The 12,207-nt window shown below is 52.7% G+C and overlaps 1 protein-coding gene across 2 annotated transcripts; it reads right to left on the minus strand.

Annotated features, from left to right (window-relative positions):
• Positions 1-224: 224 nt before the first annotated feature.
• Positions 225-5,846, minus strand: MYC (MYC proto-oncogene, bHLH transcription factor). Of its 2 annotated transcripts, none has more exons than XM_030304074.1 (3): positions 4,780-5,846; positions 2,395-3,160; positions 225-1,307 (listed from the first exon to the last, which is right to left on the minus strand). In XM_030304074.1, the coding sequence occupies exons 1-3, from the start codon at positions 5,584-5,586 to the stop codon at positions 745-747; spliced, it is 2,136 nt and encodes a 711-aa protein (XP_030159934.1). In that variant the 5' UTR covers positions 5,587-5,846; the 3' UTR covers positions 225-744. The 2 variants fall into 2 exon arrangements, with proteins under 2 accessions (XP_030159934.1, XP_030159933.1); XM_030304073.1 differs by having other exon boundaries at positions 2,395-3,163; positions 4,780-5,840.
• Between the last annotated feature and the right edge of the window lie 6,361 nt (positions 5,847-12,207).

Consider the following 12,207-nt stretch of genomic DNA (forward strand, 5'->3'; position numbering starts at 1 on the left):
CAACTCTGGCCCCTATCACAGATCTCCAGGAAGCATCTTATAACCCTCAGAATTTAAAAGACCTTAAGGACCCAGACCCATTTGAGCAAAGCAAAGCCCTTGCCCTTTCAATAACTTCTTTCTTCATCTTTGTAAACTCATTCCCTTGAGGGTCAAATTCTGTTAATTGGAATTGATGAAAAGAAAATAGAAAAAAAAGGCAAGAAAAACAAAACACTCACAACTTAAGATTTGGCTCAATTATATATTTGCCACGTATTTTATTTTTTCTAAAAACAATAGAAAAAATCAACTTTAAAAAGGAAAATGTACTTAAATAAAAAAAATTATGGTTTATAATACATGGTTTGAATTCTTGTATAACTGCTATAAACGTTTTATTAAAGTTATTTACATTTAATGGCCATATTTACACAGGAAAACGGGGTAAACTTGACACATTTTTTAAAAACAATTCTTAAATACAAATCTGTTAAAGGAAAACAAACAAACAAAAAGATGGCAAGCATAAAAAAATGTTCTTTTATGCCCAAAATTCCATTTGAGGCAGTTTACATTATGGCTAAACCTTTCAATCCTAAGACCCAGCCAAGGTTGTGAGGTTGCACTTGACCATGCATTTGAAACAAGTTCAGATATGAGGAGTTGCTACAGTTCTGTGAGAAGGAAGCTTTTTCCTTACTTTCCCTTAGTAACAAGTGAGAATTCACGAGCAACTCCAGTTCCTCCCTCTAATAGGTGGACTTATGCACAAGAGTTCCTTAGCTGTTCAAGTTTGTGTTTCAACTGTTCTCGTCGCTTCCTCAACAGGTCCTTTTCCGAAATGAGCTTTTGCTCCCCTGCTTGGACGGACAGGATGTACGCGGTGGCTTTTTTAAGGATAACCACCTTGGGGGCCTTTTCGTTGTTTTCCAACTCTGGGATCTGGTCGCGCAGGGCAAAAAAGCTCCGTTTCAGCTCGTTTCTCCTCTGGCGTTCCAAGACGTTGTGCGTCCGCCTCTTGTCGTTCTCCTCCGTGTCCGAAGACCTGGGGCTGATACATTTGCGGTTGTTGCTGATCTGTTTCAGGACCCTGCCACTGTCCAACTTAGCCCTCTTGGCGGCTGGGTAGTCCTTCCTAGTGGAGGGGGGCGCTGCGTAATTGTGCTGATGGGTGGGCACGTGGCATCTCTTAAGGACCAGCGGGCTGTGAGGAGGTTTGCTGTGGCCTCCGGCAGAGGGTGACCCCGATTCCGACCTTTTGGCAGGGGGCTGCCTTTTCTCCACAGAAACGACATCAATTTCTTCTTCTTCCTCTTGTTCTTCCTCTTTAAGAAAGGAAAAAGAAAACGCGCGGGTTAGCGACGTGTCCTCACAGCAATCAAGGACCAGATTAAATTAATGCTATGCAAATATAAGGCGTTATCCTGTGAGAAAGGGCCCTGGCACAAAGTCATCCCCGGAGAACAAATTAGCCAATCAACCCAGCTCTTCTCGCAACGAAGGCAGAGTCAGAAAGGGAGAATGACAGCTGGGTTTACGGCACAGATGAGAAAATTACAATTTACCAGGATAAGACATCGATGCCAATTCTTACCTAAGACTTAATGAGGCTTTGGACACACCCAAAGCAAAGCACATTCCCAAGCACCTCCTCTTTTTAAGGGACTTTACCAAGAACCCTTCAGGTGTTGCAAATGATAGAGTCTCTTGGTATGACTTTAGCAACTCCCTATTTTACTGGAAGGGCAAAAAGGAAAAAAAAAATTCTTGCGGCTTTGCCAAAAGTTCTAGGGGTGGGGGGAGGGAAAAAGCCCAATTTTGGCAAGGATTTGCTTTTAAGTGTTCCGAACAGGCAGACCAGATCCCAGGCTCTTCAGCCCATCCAAAGCCACTGTCACTAGGTCACAGCGCCTGGGAGGCAGGCCGCTCTGCCTCTGTCCACTGCCCATCTTCATTTTTTTGTGGAACCTAGTCCAGGAAAACCCAAGAACTACTCAGAAGGGACGAGGGAAGCCATCCCTCCGCTCTCAGAGATCAATCCCCTCCTCTCCCGCTTCTCGCACACCCCCACCGCGGGGGCAATTAAAATGCTGAAGAAAACTAAGAGGGAGTGGATTGAGTTGCAAGATAAGCCAGAAGACTGAAAAACCCCAAAGAAATTCCTAAGGGGAGGGAGGGAGAGGAGGGGGCCGGCCACTGGGGCGATCTTAGGAGAGGGGATGGGAGGAAACCCTAAAGCCCAGGGTTCCGGGATGAGCTCCCAGACCCTTCCAGATCTAGCATTTCCCTTCCCGAATAGAAGAAAAGAGAAAAGCCGGGGTCGGCAGAAGCGGCCAGTGGAATGAGCTGCCCAGGAGAACAGGAAGGGTACCCAGCCGCCCCCTCGGAAGGGCCGGGAGGGGCCCAGCTTACCAGAGTCGCTGCTGGTGGTGGGCGGTGTCTCCTCGTGGAGCGCCAGGGGCTCGGGGCTGGCCCGCGGGGAGGACTCCGCCGAGGAGAGCAGAGAGTCCGAGGACGGAGAGAAGGCGGCGGAGTCGGGGGAGGCGCAGGGCTTGGGCGAGCTGCTGTCGTTGAGCGGGTAGGGGAAGACCACGGAGGGGTCGATGCACTCGGAGGCGGCGGCGGTCAGGTCCTGCAGGTACAAGCTGGAGGTGGGGCAGCCTCCGGGCCCGCGGGCGGGGCTCGGGCTGCCGCTGTCTTTGCGCGCAGCCTGGTAGGAGGCCAGCTTCTCCGAGACGAGCTTGGCGGCGGCCGAGAAGCCGCTCCACATGCAGTCCTGGATGATGATGTTTTTGATGAAGGTCTCGTCGTCCGGGTCGCAGATGAAGCTCTGATTCACCATGTCTCCTCCCAGCAGCTCGGTCACCATCTCCAACTGGTCGGCCGTGGAAAAGCTGCCGCCGCCGCCGTCGTCGTCCCCCCGGGGGGAGAAGGACGCGAAGGCGACGTAGGAGGGCGAGCAGAGCCCCGAGCGGCGGCTCGGGGACAGCGGCGGGGTGGGCAGCAGCTCGAATTTCTTCCAGATATCCTCGCTGGGCGCCGGCGGCTGCAGCTCGCTCTGCTGCTGCTGCTGGTAGAAGTTCTCCTCCTCGTCGCAGTAGAAATAGGGCTGCACCGAGTCGTAGTCGAGGTCATAGTTCCTGTTGGCGAAGCTGACGTTGAGGGGCATCGCGGCAGCCTGCTGAAGGGGGCACACAAAGGGGGGGGAGGTCTTGAGCGAAGGGGGGTCTGGGGTGGGTGCCGCAGCCCCCGCGCAGCGCGCGCCCGGATGCCGAGCCGCTCCCCTTCCAGCGCGAGCCCCAGCCGGGGCCAGCGGCGGCGAAGGGCACCCCTCCCACCCCGTCCAGGTGGCCCCCTGCTATCTGGGACGCACACTCGGTGAGCCAGCCGCGGAGCGCCGGCGGAGCTCGCGTCCGCGGGGAGCCCGCGCCGCCGCCGCCGCCGAGCAATCGGAATCGGCTCTGGCCTCCTTAAGCGGCCAGAGGAGGCGGCGGCCGGGAACACAATCCGCCAAACCCGAAGGCGCAAAGTTTTGCGCCACCTGAAGGAGGAGGCGGGAGGCGCCGCGGCGGGAGCGGCTGCGCGTGCCCCCTCCCGCGCCGGGCCCCTCCGCGCCGCGCCCGTTCCCACTCGCGCCCTCGCAGCGCTCCTTCCCCAGCCGGCGCCGCCGCCCCTCCCAGCACCCCCGCCCCGCCGCCCCTCCGTCCCCACTCCCAGCGCGTCCCCCTTCCTTCCTCGGCCGGCTTCTCTCCGCGTCTCTCGCCGGCTGGTGGGGCGAGCCTAGCCGCCGGCCCTAACAGCCCCCCCCCATAAATAAAAGGGGGGTGTTAGATAATAACCGGGGCACCTCCCTTCAACACCCAGCACGGCGACGCAACTGCGCCAGAGCCCCTGCTGCGGTTCCGCGCCCGGAGCCGGGCGTCTTCCCCTCACCCGCCGAGGGTAGCAGCTGTTCTGGGAAAGCCCCGAGCCCCGCTCCCTGCCTTCCCTCCGCCACCTCAGGGGCGCGGGGACACCAGAGGGGGCGGGGGAGGTGGGTGCGGAGATCTGCCCTCGTTTCCCCCGAGTCCACGATTCCGGGAGAATCGGACCCATCCCTGCCCAGCGTCCCTTTTCCCTGCTCCCCGAGCCTCCCCAACACCAAGTCCGAACCAGCACCCCGGTAGAACAAGATCCCTAATTTTATTTTTCTTTTAAAAAGCCAAATGCCAACTTCTTAAAAGGAGCAGGGGGCGAATGGTGAACGCCGCGGGGATCCGCGGGCGGGACGCGCCGCAGTGTCTGTCTCCGGCTGTCAGAAATGCGGTAAGCCGAAATTTAAATGTCCTTTCCGAGACGCGTAAAAGTCAGAGGCGGCGGAGCTCTCTGGCTCCCACACGCAATTTGTAATTCTTACTCCCAGGAGCTCGGGATGTACAGGGAGGGCTCTCTGCCCACCGCGAAGCGCGGCCCCCCCCCCCCCCCCCCCCCGCTCCAAAAAATCAAAAGCAATTAATGCAATAAAGCAGGAATGTCCAACCGGTCGAGGGCAGCGTCAGTATACATGAGCAAAAATCTCTAAAGACGAGTTTCAAAAACGCACCGGTTTTCCCTCCCATCCTGACAAGCCACTCTACCCCATCCAGTTCTGGGTCGTCCTCACCCCACCCCGGAGCAACCACAACTACTCTGAGAAAAAGTGTCAATAGCGCAGGAATGGCAGAAAAGACCCCCGGTTGGGGCATTCGACTTCGACTCGTCGCGGCATTAAAGCGGTGGGGCAAATAAATGAGAAGACAAATAGATCCGGGCGCTTACCGGGTTTTCCACTATCCGAAGGAAATCCAGCGTCCGAAAAGCGGCGAGGAGCGCCCTTTCAGAGGAGCGGGTCCCGGGCAGCGTAGGGGAGAAGTGTTTCCCCAAATAGGCGGACCGGAGAGTCGCGTTCTTGCTCGGGTGTTGTAAGTTCCAGGGAACAGTGTCCGCCCGCCGCAACCGGCAAAGTTTAGCGGGTGCGGCGGGGGGTTGCGCACCGCTGGCAGGGGGCGGCGGGCAGGGTGGGGTGGGCCGGAGGCGAAGCACCCTTTCACTCCGGATCTCCCTTCCCCGGGCGCCCGGAGCGCGACTCGGCTCGCTCGCCTCGCTCTGCTCTTCTACCCAGGCGGGCGCGCCCGCTCGCTCCCTCTGCCTCTTGCTAGGATTACTACAGAGAGTCAGATAAAGCCCCAAGAACCGGCTTTTATACAGAGCTAGGCACGATCCCTCCCTCTGTTCTCTTTTTCCCGCCAAGCCCCTGAATAGCCCTGCCCTTCCCGAAGCCGGCAGGGCGCCAGGCAGCAGCCGGGGCGCGACGCCGGCGGCGGCAGCTGCGGCGGGGAGAGCGCAGCTCGGGGGTCCTCGACCGCGCAGACCCTCGCATATAAAGGGCCGGTGGGCGGGGATTCGCGAGAGAGGATCTTTTTTCTCTCTCCCCCGCCCTCCGCTTTGGGAGCCGGGGAGGGGCGCTTCTGCGGAGGACTGGCTGGGCGGGGGTGGGTGGGGGGGAGGTTGGGAGGAGACTCGGCCCTTTCTGCCTGGCACTCCAGTGCGCCGAGCGATCGGATGTAAACAGTCAGAGCGCAGCATGAATTAACTGCGCGCGCCTACCATTTTCTTTTGCTCCCGCTCAAACCCGCTGCCTTTCTCCGCTGCTCCTCCGGCGCAGCGCGCGGCTGGACAAACCGCATACTTGTCTTGCGTGCTTAAATCATCGCAGGCGGAACAGCTGAGCCTTCAACACGGAACACACCGTGTACCCACCGCCACGCCATGCACGTCCCGGGTGGACGGGCGCCTCCCGAAGGCTGGGGAAAGGGCAGCGTTTGGAAAATAAATCCCGCGAAGACGAGGGAAGAAGGGGTATTTATGGGCGCGCGCTCTGAGGGTGTGGGGTGTTAGTGTCGACGGGCACAAATAATAAGAGGTGTAAGGAGGAAAAGGATGCCTGGAATCTGAAAATAACTCAGCAGCCCACTGCCACGTATACTTGGGAGATTGCGTTATGAATAAACACCCATTGCATTTGTCGGGGGTGTTGTGCCTTATATGTGTACAGTTATCGATCGCGATTGGATACCTTCCACTCCGAATGAATCCCCCAATTTGCTGTCAAAGCAGCAGGCACCCCACCCCCCCAGCCCCCGCCCCGCCCACGCAGACCTACAGTGGGCTCGGCAGGAGCCGGCTTTTCCCCTAGGACGCGCTAATCCCTGAGATCTTTTCTGCCCGTTCCGGAACAGGGGTCTGGGCGGAGCGAGGTTGCGGGTGCGCGCGACTCGGGACCCTCCCCAGTCCTCTCCCCGCGGGTCTGCACCCGCAACACGCCCACTCCCCAACCCCCACGCCTCACTCTGCGAGTTCCCAATTCCGCAGCCAGCTTTCAGAAAAGAGGCAAATCCTCTTTGCGCCCCGTGGCGCCGGTTTGCGCCAGTCTGGGGTTCCCATGTTTGGGGGAAATCAAAGGCGCCAGACGGGAGAATTTTGGGGAGGGGGGCGCAAGCCTCGGGAATAGAGTTCCCAGAAAGGGGAGAGGAGGCGAGCTTGAGTACCCTGCCCTGAGAGTTTGCAGAGACCCTGGTGAAGAAGACCGTTAACTCTTTCCTCCTCGGGCAAATCGGACACTTAACTTCCTTCATGGGTTTTCTTTCTCCTTGGTTATTGGAATCGAGATCCTGCACACACACACACACACACACACACACACAAAGCATCGATTCTGATCAAAGTAGAGGAGTCAACTATTACTTCCGTGCCTTTTTAGTGGGTCTTAGGCCAATTAAAAATTGGCAAATTTCAAGCATTAATTTCCTAGTTCACTGATTCTAAATTTTTTTTTAGCACCACAGTGAAAGTGCTTATGTATAATCCGCGTACATCTATGAACATTTCTTGTACACATCAACCCAGAATGTTGCTGAATAGGACATATGACTTATTCGCTTCCTAAATTAATCTATATTCAATATCTACCGCCAATTCCTTCGGGATTTGCTATTTTGCATTACACTAGGGCATTAAAAACAAAGGCAATCTTCCCAACCGTGGTCCCTCATCCAAAAGCATTTTAAGTAAACTTTTCCTCCCTTCCTCCCCCCCCCCCCATTCCAAACAGAAGAAAAATCGGGGAGAGGGGAGGAGGAGATCTTGCACAGCGTGTTTGTGTTTGAGGTAAATTATTACCCGTTGAGTTTGCAGCGCAGCTTTCAATTGTTAAATGAGTAGGAACTTCCTCCAAACGGAGCGCACAGCGCAGTACGGCTTTAAGGGTTGCAAATTACTCCGGCCTCCGGGCCTTTGCCGCAAACTCGGAGACCGACCAATCCCTGGTCAAGGTTTTGCTGCAAAGCGTCTTTCCCCCGCCCCCTCCCCAAACTGCACCCGCGCTCGGGTTTGCGAAAGTAAAGTAAGTGTGCCCTCTACTGGCAGCCGAGATCGCCGTGTCCGAATGCCAACCGAGGCAAGGAAGTGGGTGGGGGCAGGGGCGTCCGGAGCGCGGGGTTTCCTTAGGGGTAAAGGACGGGGCGGCTCCTTAAAAAGAGTTTCCAGCCCCGTCCTTACCGACTCCCGGCGGATTGCATAGGAGAGGAAGGGAGGGGAGTTGCTGGAAGGAAAAGTGGTTCAGAGGCAGCTCTTCAACCGCATAAGCAGTGGTGAAAACAAATCCATCACTACTTAGTGACAATGAGTAGCACCCTATGGAGAACCGAAGCTATTTGTTGAAAACGCGTACAGACACGAAAAAAATGTCCAACGAAACTCTAAAGTAGCGAAACCAGCTTCAGCCCGCACATCTTAGAAACCCATCATCTCCTAACCACCAAGTTTTCAACCAAGACATTGGATTTATGGGGGAAGGCGAGGCGCAGTGGAAGGGGAGGGGTATTTGGGTTTTATTATATAGATATAAAAAAAAAAACCCTTTTCTTTTTCTTCAAAAATAGGGCTGGTGAACACTAGCCAGATTTTTGATAGTGATGGGGGAGGGGCATTTGGGATTCCTCTGGAGAAAAGTATAAAAGAACATTTTGATAAAAAGTTTTCATCCGCAAACAACCGGGCAGCAAAGGTTGTAGCGAATGTGAAGGAAATTCACATTGTATGCTTCGTGTGGGTGAACATTTCAAGTAGTTTTTTTCTGACAGTGTCTGACCATCTAGGTATATCCTCAGGAAATTTGGCAACAGGAGATCCTTCCTGGAAGAGGCCTCTTAGGGTGGTTTCCCAGGAATCTGGCACTTTGGGCTTTGCTCTGCGGGAGGCTAACTGACTACACCCCACAGGACACACACAAACAAAAGCAACAAAACACAAAACCAACCATCCAACCCATCAAAGAACAACAGCAAAAGTAGGTTTAGCTGGAACTCAAGAGGGTAGTTTTCGAAAGCTGTTAAAGGTGGCCAATGTCCCTATCTTTTCTTTAATCAAAATATATTTATTATTGTTTTTCAGGAATGGAGTTTAGTAATTCATCACTTACATGTAACACCCAGTGTTCATCCCAACGAGGGTCTTCCTTAATGCCCCTCACCCCTTTAGCCCTTCTCCCCACGCGACACCCCACCAGCAACCCTCAGTTTGTTCTCTGCGCTTAGGAATCTCTTATGGTTTGTCTCCCTCTCTCTTTTTATGTTACTTCTGCTTTCCTTCCCTTATGTTCATCTGTTTTGTGTCTTAAATTCCACAGATGAGTGAAATCAGAATATGCCCTGTCTTCATGTCTGACTACTGAACTCTGCCAGCCTCGTGTGGGACGGTTGAGGATGTGTGCACCCCAGGCACATACGTGGCTTGTGGGTTCGGGACTCAACCTCACTCTCCCCCAGACTGGTGATACCACCTGGGGTGTTACTTTCAAGTAACAGCTTGGAGTTGTTTTGTGCCTCCAAACAAAGTAGGGGCCATCCCATTTTACAGCCAAGGAAATGGAAAAATCAGGTCTCAGCCAGGTTCAGGGACTTTACTGTCTTTCAGTAATTGTTAAGAACCACTTGATCTAGAGTAGACATTTGCTGGGTTGAAAAGGGCTGGGGAGATTAAAGCAAATAGTATCTTTGGAGATGACCAAAGTGATTCATGCTCATTGTGAAAGAAAAATTGTAAAATAGAAAAATAAAGGAATAGGAGAACCAAAAGTTTGTAATCCTGATCACCCAGAGATAGCTGTTGGGGTTTATCTTTTTTTTTTTTTTTAACATGTATGGATTATTTTTGAGAGATAAAGCACGAGCAGGGGAGAGTCAGAGAGATGTTCTGAGCTGTCAGCACAGAGTCCTATGTGGGGCTCAAACTCATGAACAGCGAGATCATGACCTGAGCTGAAGTCGGACCATTAATTGACTGAGCCATCCAGCCACCCCTGTTGGGGCTTATCTTTTCAGGACACTTTTTAAGGGACAACTTTGGTCTTTCCACTTCCTTTCGTAAGTTAGGAGAAGGTGTCTATTGACCAGGCATTCCTGGTTTGCTGGTCTAGGGACACTCTGAGGCTGTGTCTCTCCTTTTTTCGGGTGTTGCTAGGTTTCTAAGAAGAAGTAGGTCTCCAGATGGGCAGCTTTGTTGTCACCCACAGGGTTGGGACTGCGGGGAAACAGTTCGGTAAGATTGCCTCCTGGAAGGGAACACGGTGTCACTGCAGAGAACGTTCTTTTCTCCAGGATGGCACAAATAAGAACCATTTATTCTCACAATTGCATATTCTCACAATGACTTTGTGAGTGCCACCTTCATGCTTGGGAAAAAAGAAAGAGGGGCAGAAAGAATGAGCCGTTTGACCCAACTTTCTCCATCCTTTCCAGAGACATGAAAGGAGAGATTCAGAATGTGTGACTTGTAGAATATCACACCAGTCCCCACCTCCCTTCTTCTTTGAATATCTCTTCCCCCACCCCTCAAAAATTTTCCTACCGAGGGAGTTGATCTTTGACAGTTAAGAGAAGTGACTAATACAGACAGAAACGGGACCCCGCTGATCCAACCAGTTCCAATTTAGGAGTGAGACATAAAGCCCCTCAGGATGGCTGGGTTGTAATTTCAAAACCCCTTGAAGTCATGTGGGGCCTGTTGAGGAGGGAGGAGAGAGGGGAAAATGACAAATATAGATCTCCAGCAGAAAGATCGTTTTGCAAGAAGGGCCATGAGGTTCAAACCCAAGCCGGCCAGGGACTGTTAAAGGAAGGGGGGAGTCTTACTGGCATTTTCCTGACAACCGTGTAAGAGGAACTCAGGAAGGCTCTTCAGCAGACGAGTCAATGAAATCCAGCCAATCATTAATTCACAGGTATGGTAACAAAAAAGGCACTGAAGAAAGTCTTTGTGCTTTTAAAAAAAATGCATGTTTTTTAAAAATGTTGTCTCCCTCTCCCCACCTTTATATAGCATAACTCAAAGCAACTGAGAAAGAAAAACAAAATAGACGTTTTTAACTTAAAACCCTAGAGCCTACGTTTCCTGTGTCGTGTTGAGTACATTTGGTTGCTCTCTTACCCAGTGACTTCAGATCCTGGCGGAGGGTCCTGGGTTGGACCCAGTAAACCCTAGTCTCGTCTCCAGCTTGGCATTCTTTTACCCCTCAGTCCTCCGTGAGCCTGCCTCCTTTGTAGCTGCTGGAGGAGACAAATGGTTCCTTTGTTTCGTCTCTTCAAAGGCTCCGTTTATTGTTCTGTAAGTGCTAACTCCCAGCCAATCTCAGAAGTTTCCACACTTTGGCGCTCACTTGGCCTGTCTTTGCTATGGTCCTTTTGGGCGACATCTGTCCCCAGGATGGACCCTAGTGGGGTTGGAGGTGGAGGTGACTGCAAAGGAGACTCTCCCGGGGGGAGATTTTCGCTGTTTAATCTCTGACCTTCCTCTGGAAGCCAGTGGGAATGGGAGCCTGCTCCTTTGGTGGGCTTGCAGAAGTCCCAGACCCCGGCTTGTGACTTTCTGTAGGTAGCTCACCTTTGTTCTTCGTTTTAGATTGTCTGTTCTTTCTGTAACTCCTTTCAAGTGGACTTGGTTACAGAAGAAGCTTTCTTTTTTCTTTCTTTTCATTTTTTCAAAAATTTTATTTATTTTGAGAGAGAGAGAGATAGTGAGTGGGGGAAGGGCAGAGAAAGGGAGACAGAATCCCACGCAGGCTCCATGGGATGTCAACGCAGAGCCTGATGTGAGCTCGAACTCACAAACCTGGAGATCATGACCTGAGCCGAAATCAAGAGTTGGAGGCTTAACCGACCGAGCCACCGGGGCACCCCACCGAAGGAGCTTTCTTGAAGGTACCTAGTGAACTCTGATCACCAAAGCCAACGACCTCTTTCCCATTTCCCTTCTTGACTTTGCTACTCTCTCTACAGGGGAACTGATGGCTTTTGGAAATGATTGCTCTTTTGAGTCTCATAAAACGATGGCTCTTAACTGGAGGTGATTTTGCCCCCCCCCTCCCAAGGGGATCTTTGGCAAAGTCTGGTGACATTCTGAGTTGTTACAAAGGGGTGGGGCTATGGCAGAATGTCCTGGGGTGCCCAGCACAGCCCCATAACGGAAAGGTGTTGGGCCGGTGGGTCAGGTTGGGAATACCTGGTGTAGCTCCACATTCTGCTGAGGTCATTCTCACCTCTCCAGTTTGGTCCCCCCTCTCCCTCGCTCTTCCTCCTACATGTAGCTACATGTAACTGCTGGAATCGTCTCGCAGTGGACTCCTAATTGTTCCTACTCTCACACCCCATTTATCTTTGCACACTGATTCATTCTCTTCTTCATTTAAAAGTCTTCCGTGGCTTCCAATGGACGAGAATGAGTCTCCGTTTCTTGGACTCGGCATTCTAGGCCCACCTGCAGCTGCTCTCCACCTTCTCTTACTCTTCTTTCCACCAAGCCTGCATGTCAGAGAGACAGGTGATTTATAGTCACTCTGAGTGACAAGCCAGCCTCCCCCTCAGCACTTTTGTTCAGATAGTCCCTCTAGTCTTACTGCCTCTTCTGGATTTATCTAAGAATTACCTTCCTTTCGGGACCCAGCAAAAGCCCTATTTTCTCTGTGGAGTCTCCCCTTGCTACCCAAGCCCATGACCATCTTACAGGATCATCAAAGTTTGGAGCCAGAAGCAGTGTTGGAGAACATCTAGTTAAGTGCTTTGGAAACACACATGTTTGCTCTCAGAGTGGGTTCAAGGGGATGCCTGGCTAATATGGACTCGCTGTGGCCTTTCTAGCCGTCAGAGAAGGGCA

This window comes from Lynx canadensis, chromosome F2, assembly GCF_007474595.2.
Source record: "Lynx canadensis isolate LIC74 chromosome F2, mLynCan4.pri.v2, whole genome shotgun sequence".
NCBI lineage: Eukaryota > Metazoa > Chordata > Mammalia > Carnivora > Felidae > Lynx > Lynx canadensis.

What these genes read in the sequence shown, in the direction of transcription:
- MYC (XM_030304073.1), bottom strand. Translation starts at nt 5,586, where the DNA reads ATGCTGCGCTCTGACTGTTTACATCCGATCGCTCGGCGCACTGGAGTG. An exon ending in TTCGGATAGTGGAAAACCCG is followed by an intron (nt 3,164 to 4,779) that starts GTAAGCGCCCGG and finishes TGCCCCCTTCAG; the next exon opens with CAGGCTGCCGCGATGCCCCT. An exon ending in CACCACCAGCAGCGACTCTG is followed by an intron (nt 1,308 to 2,394) that starts GTAAGCTGGGCC and finishes CCTTTCTTAAAG; the next exon opens with AGGAAGAACAAGAGGAAGAA.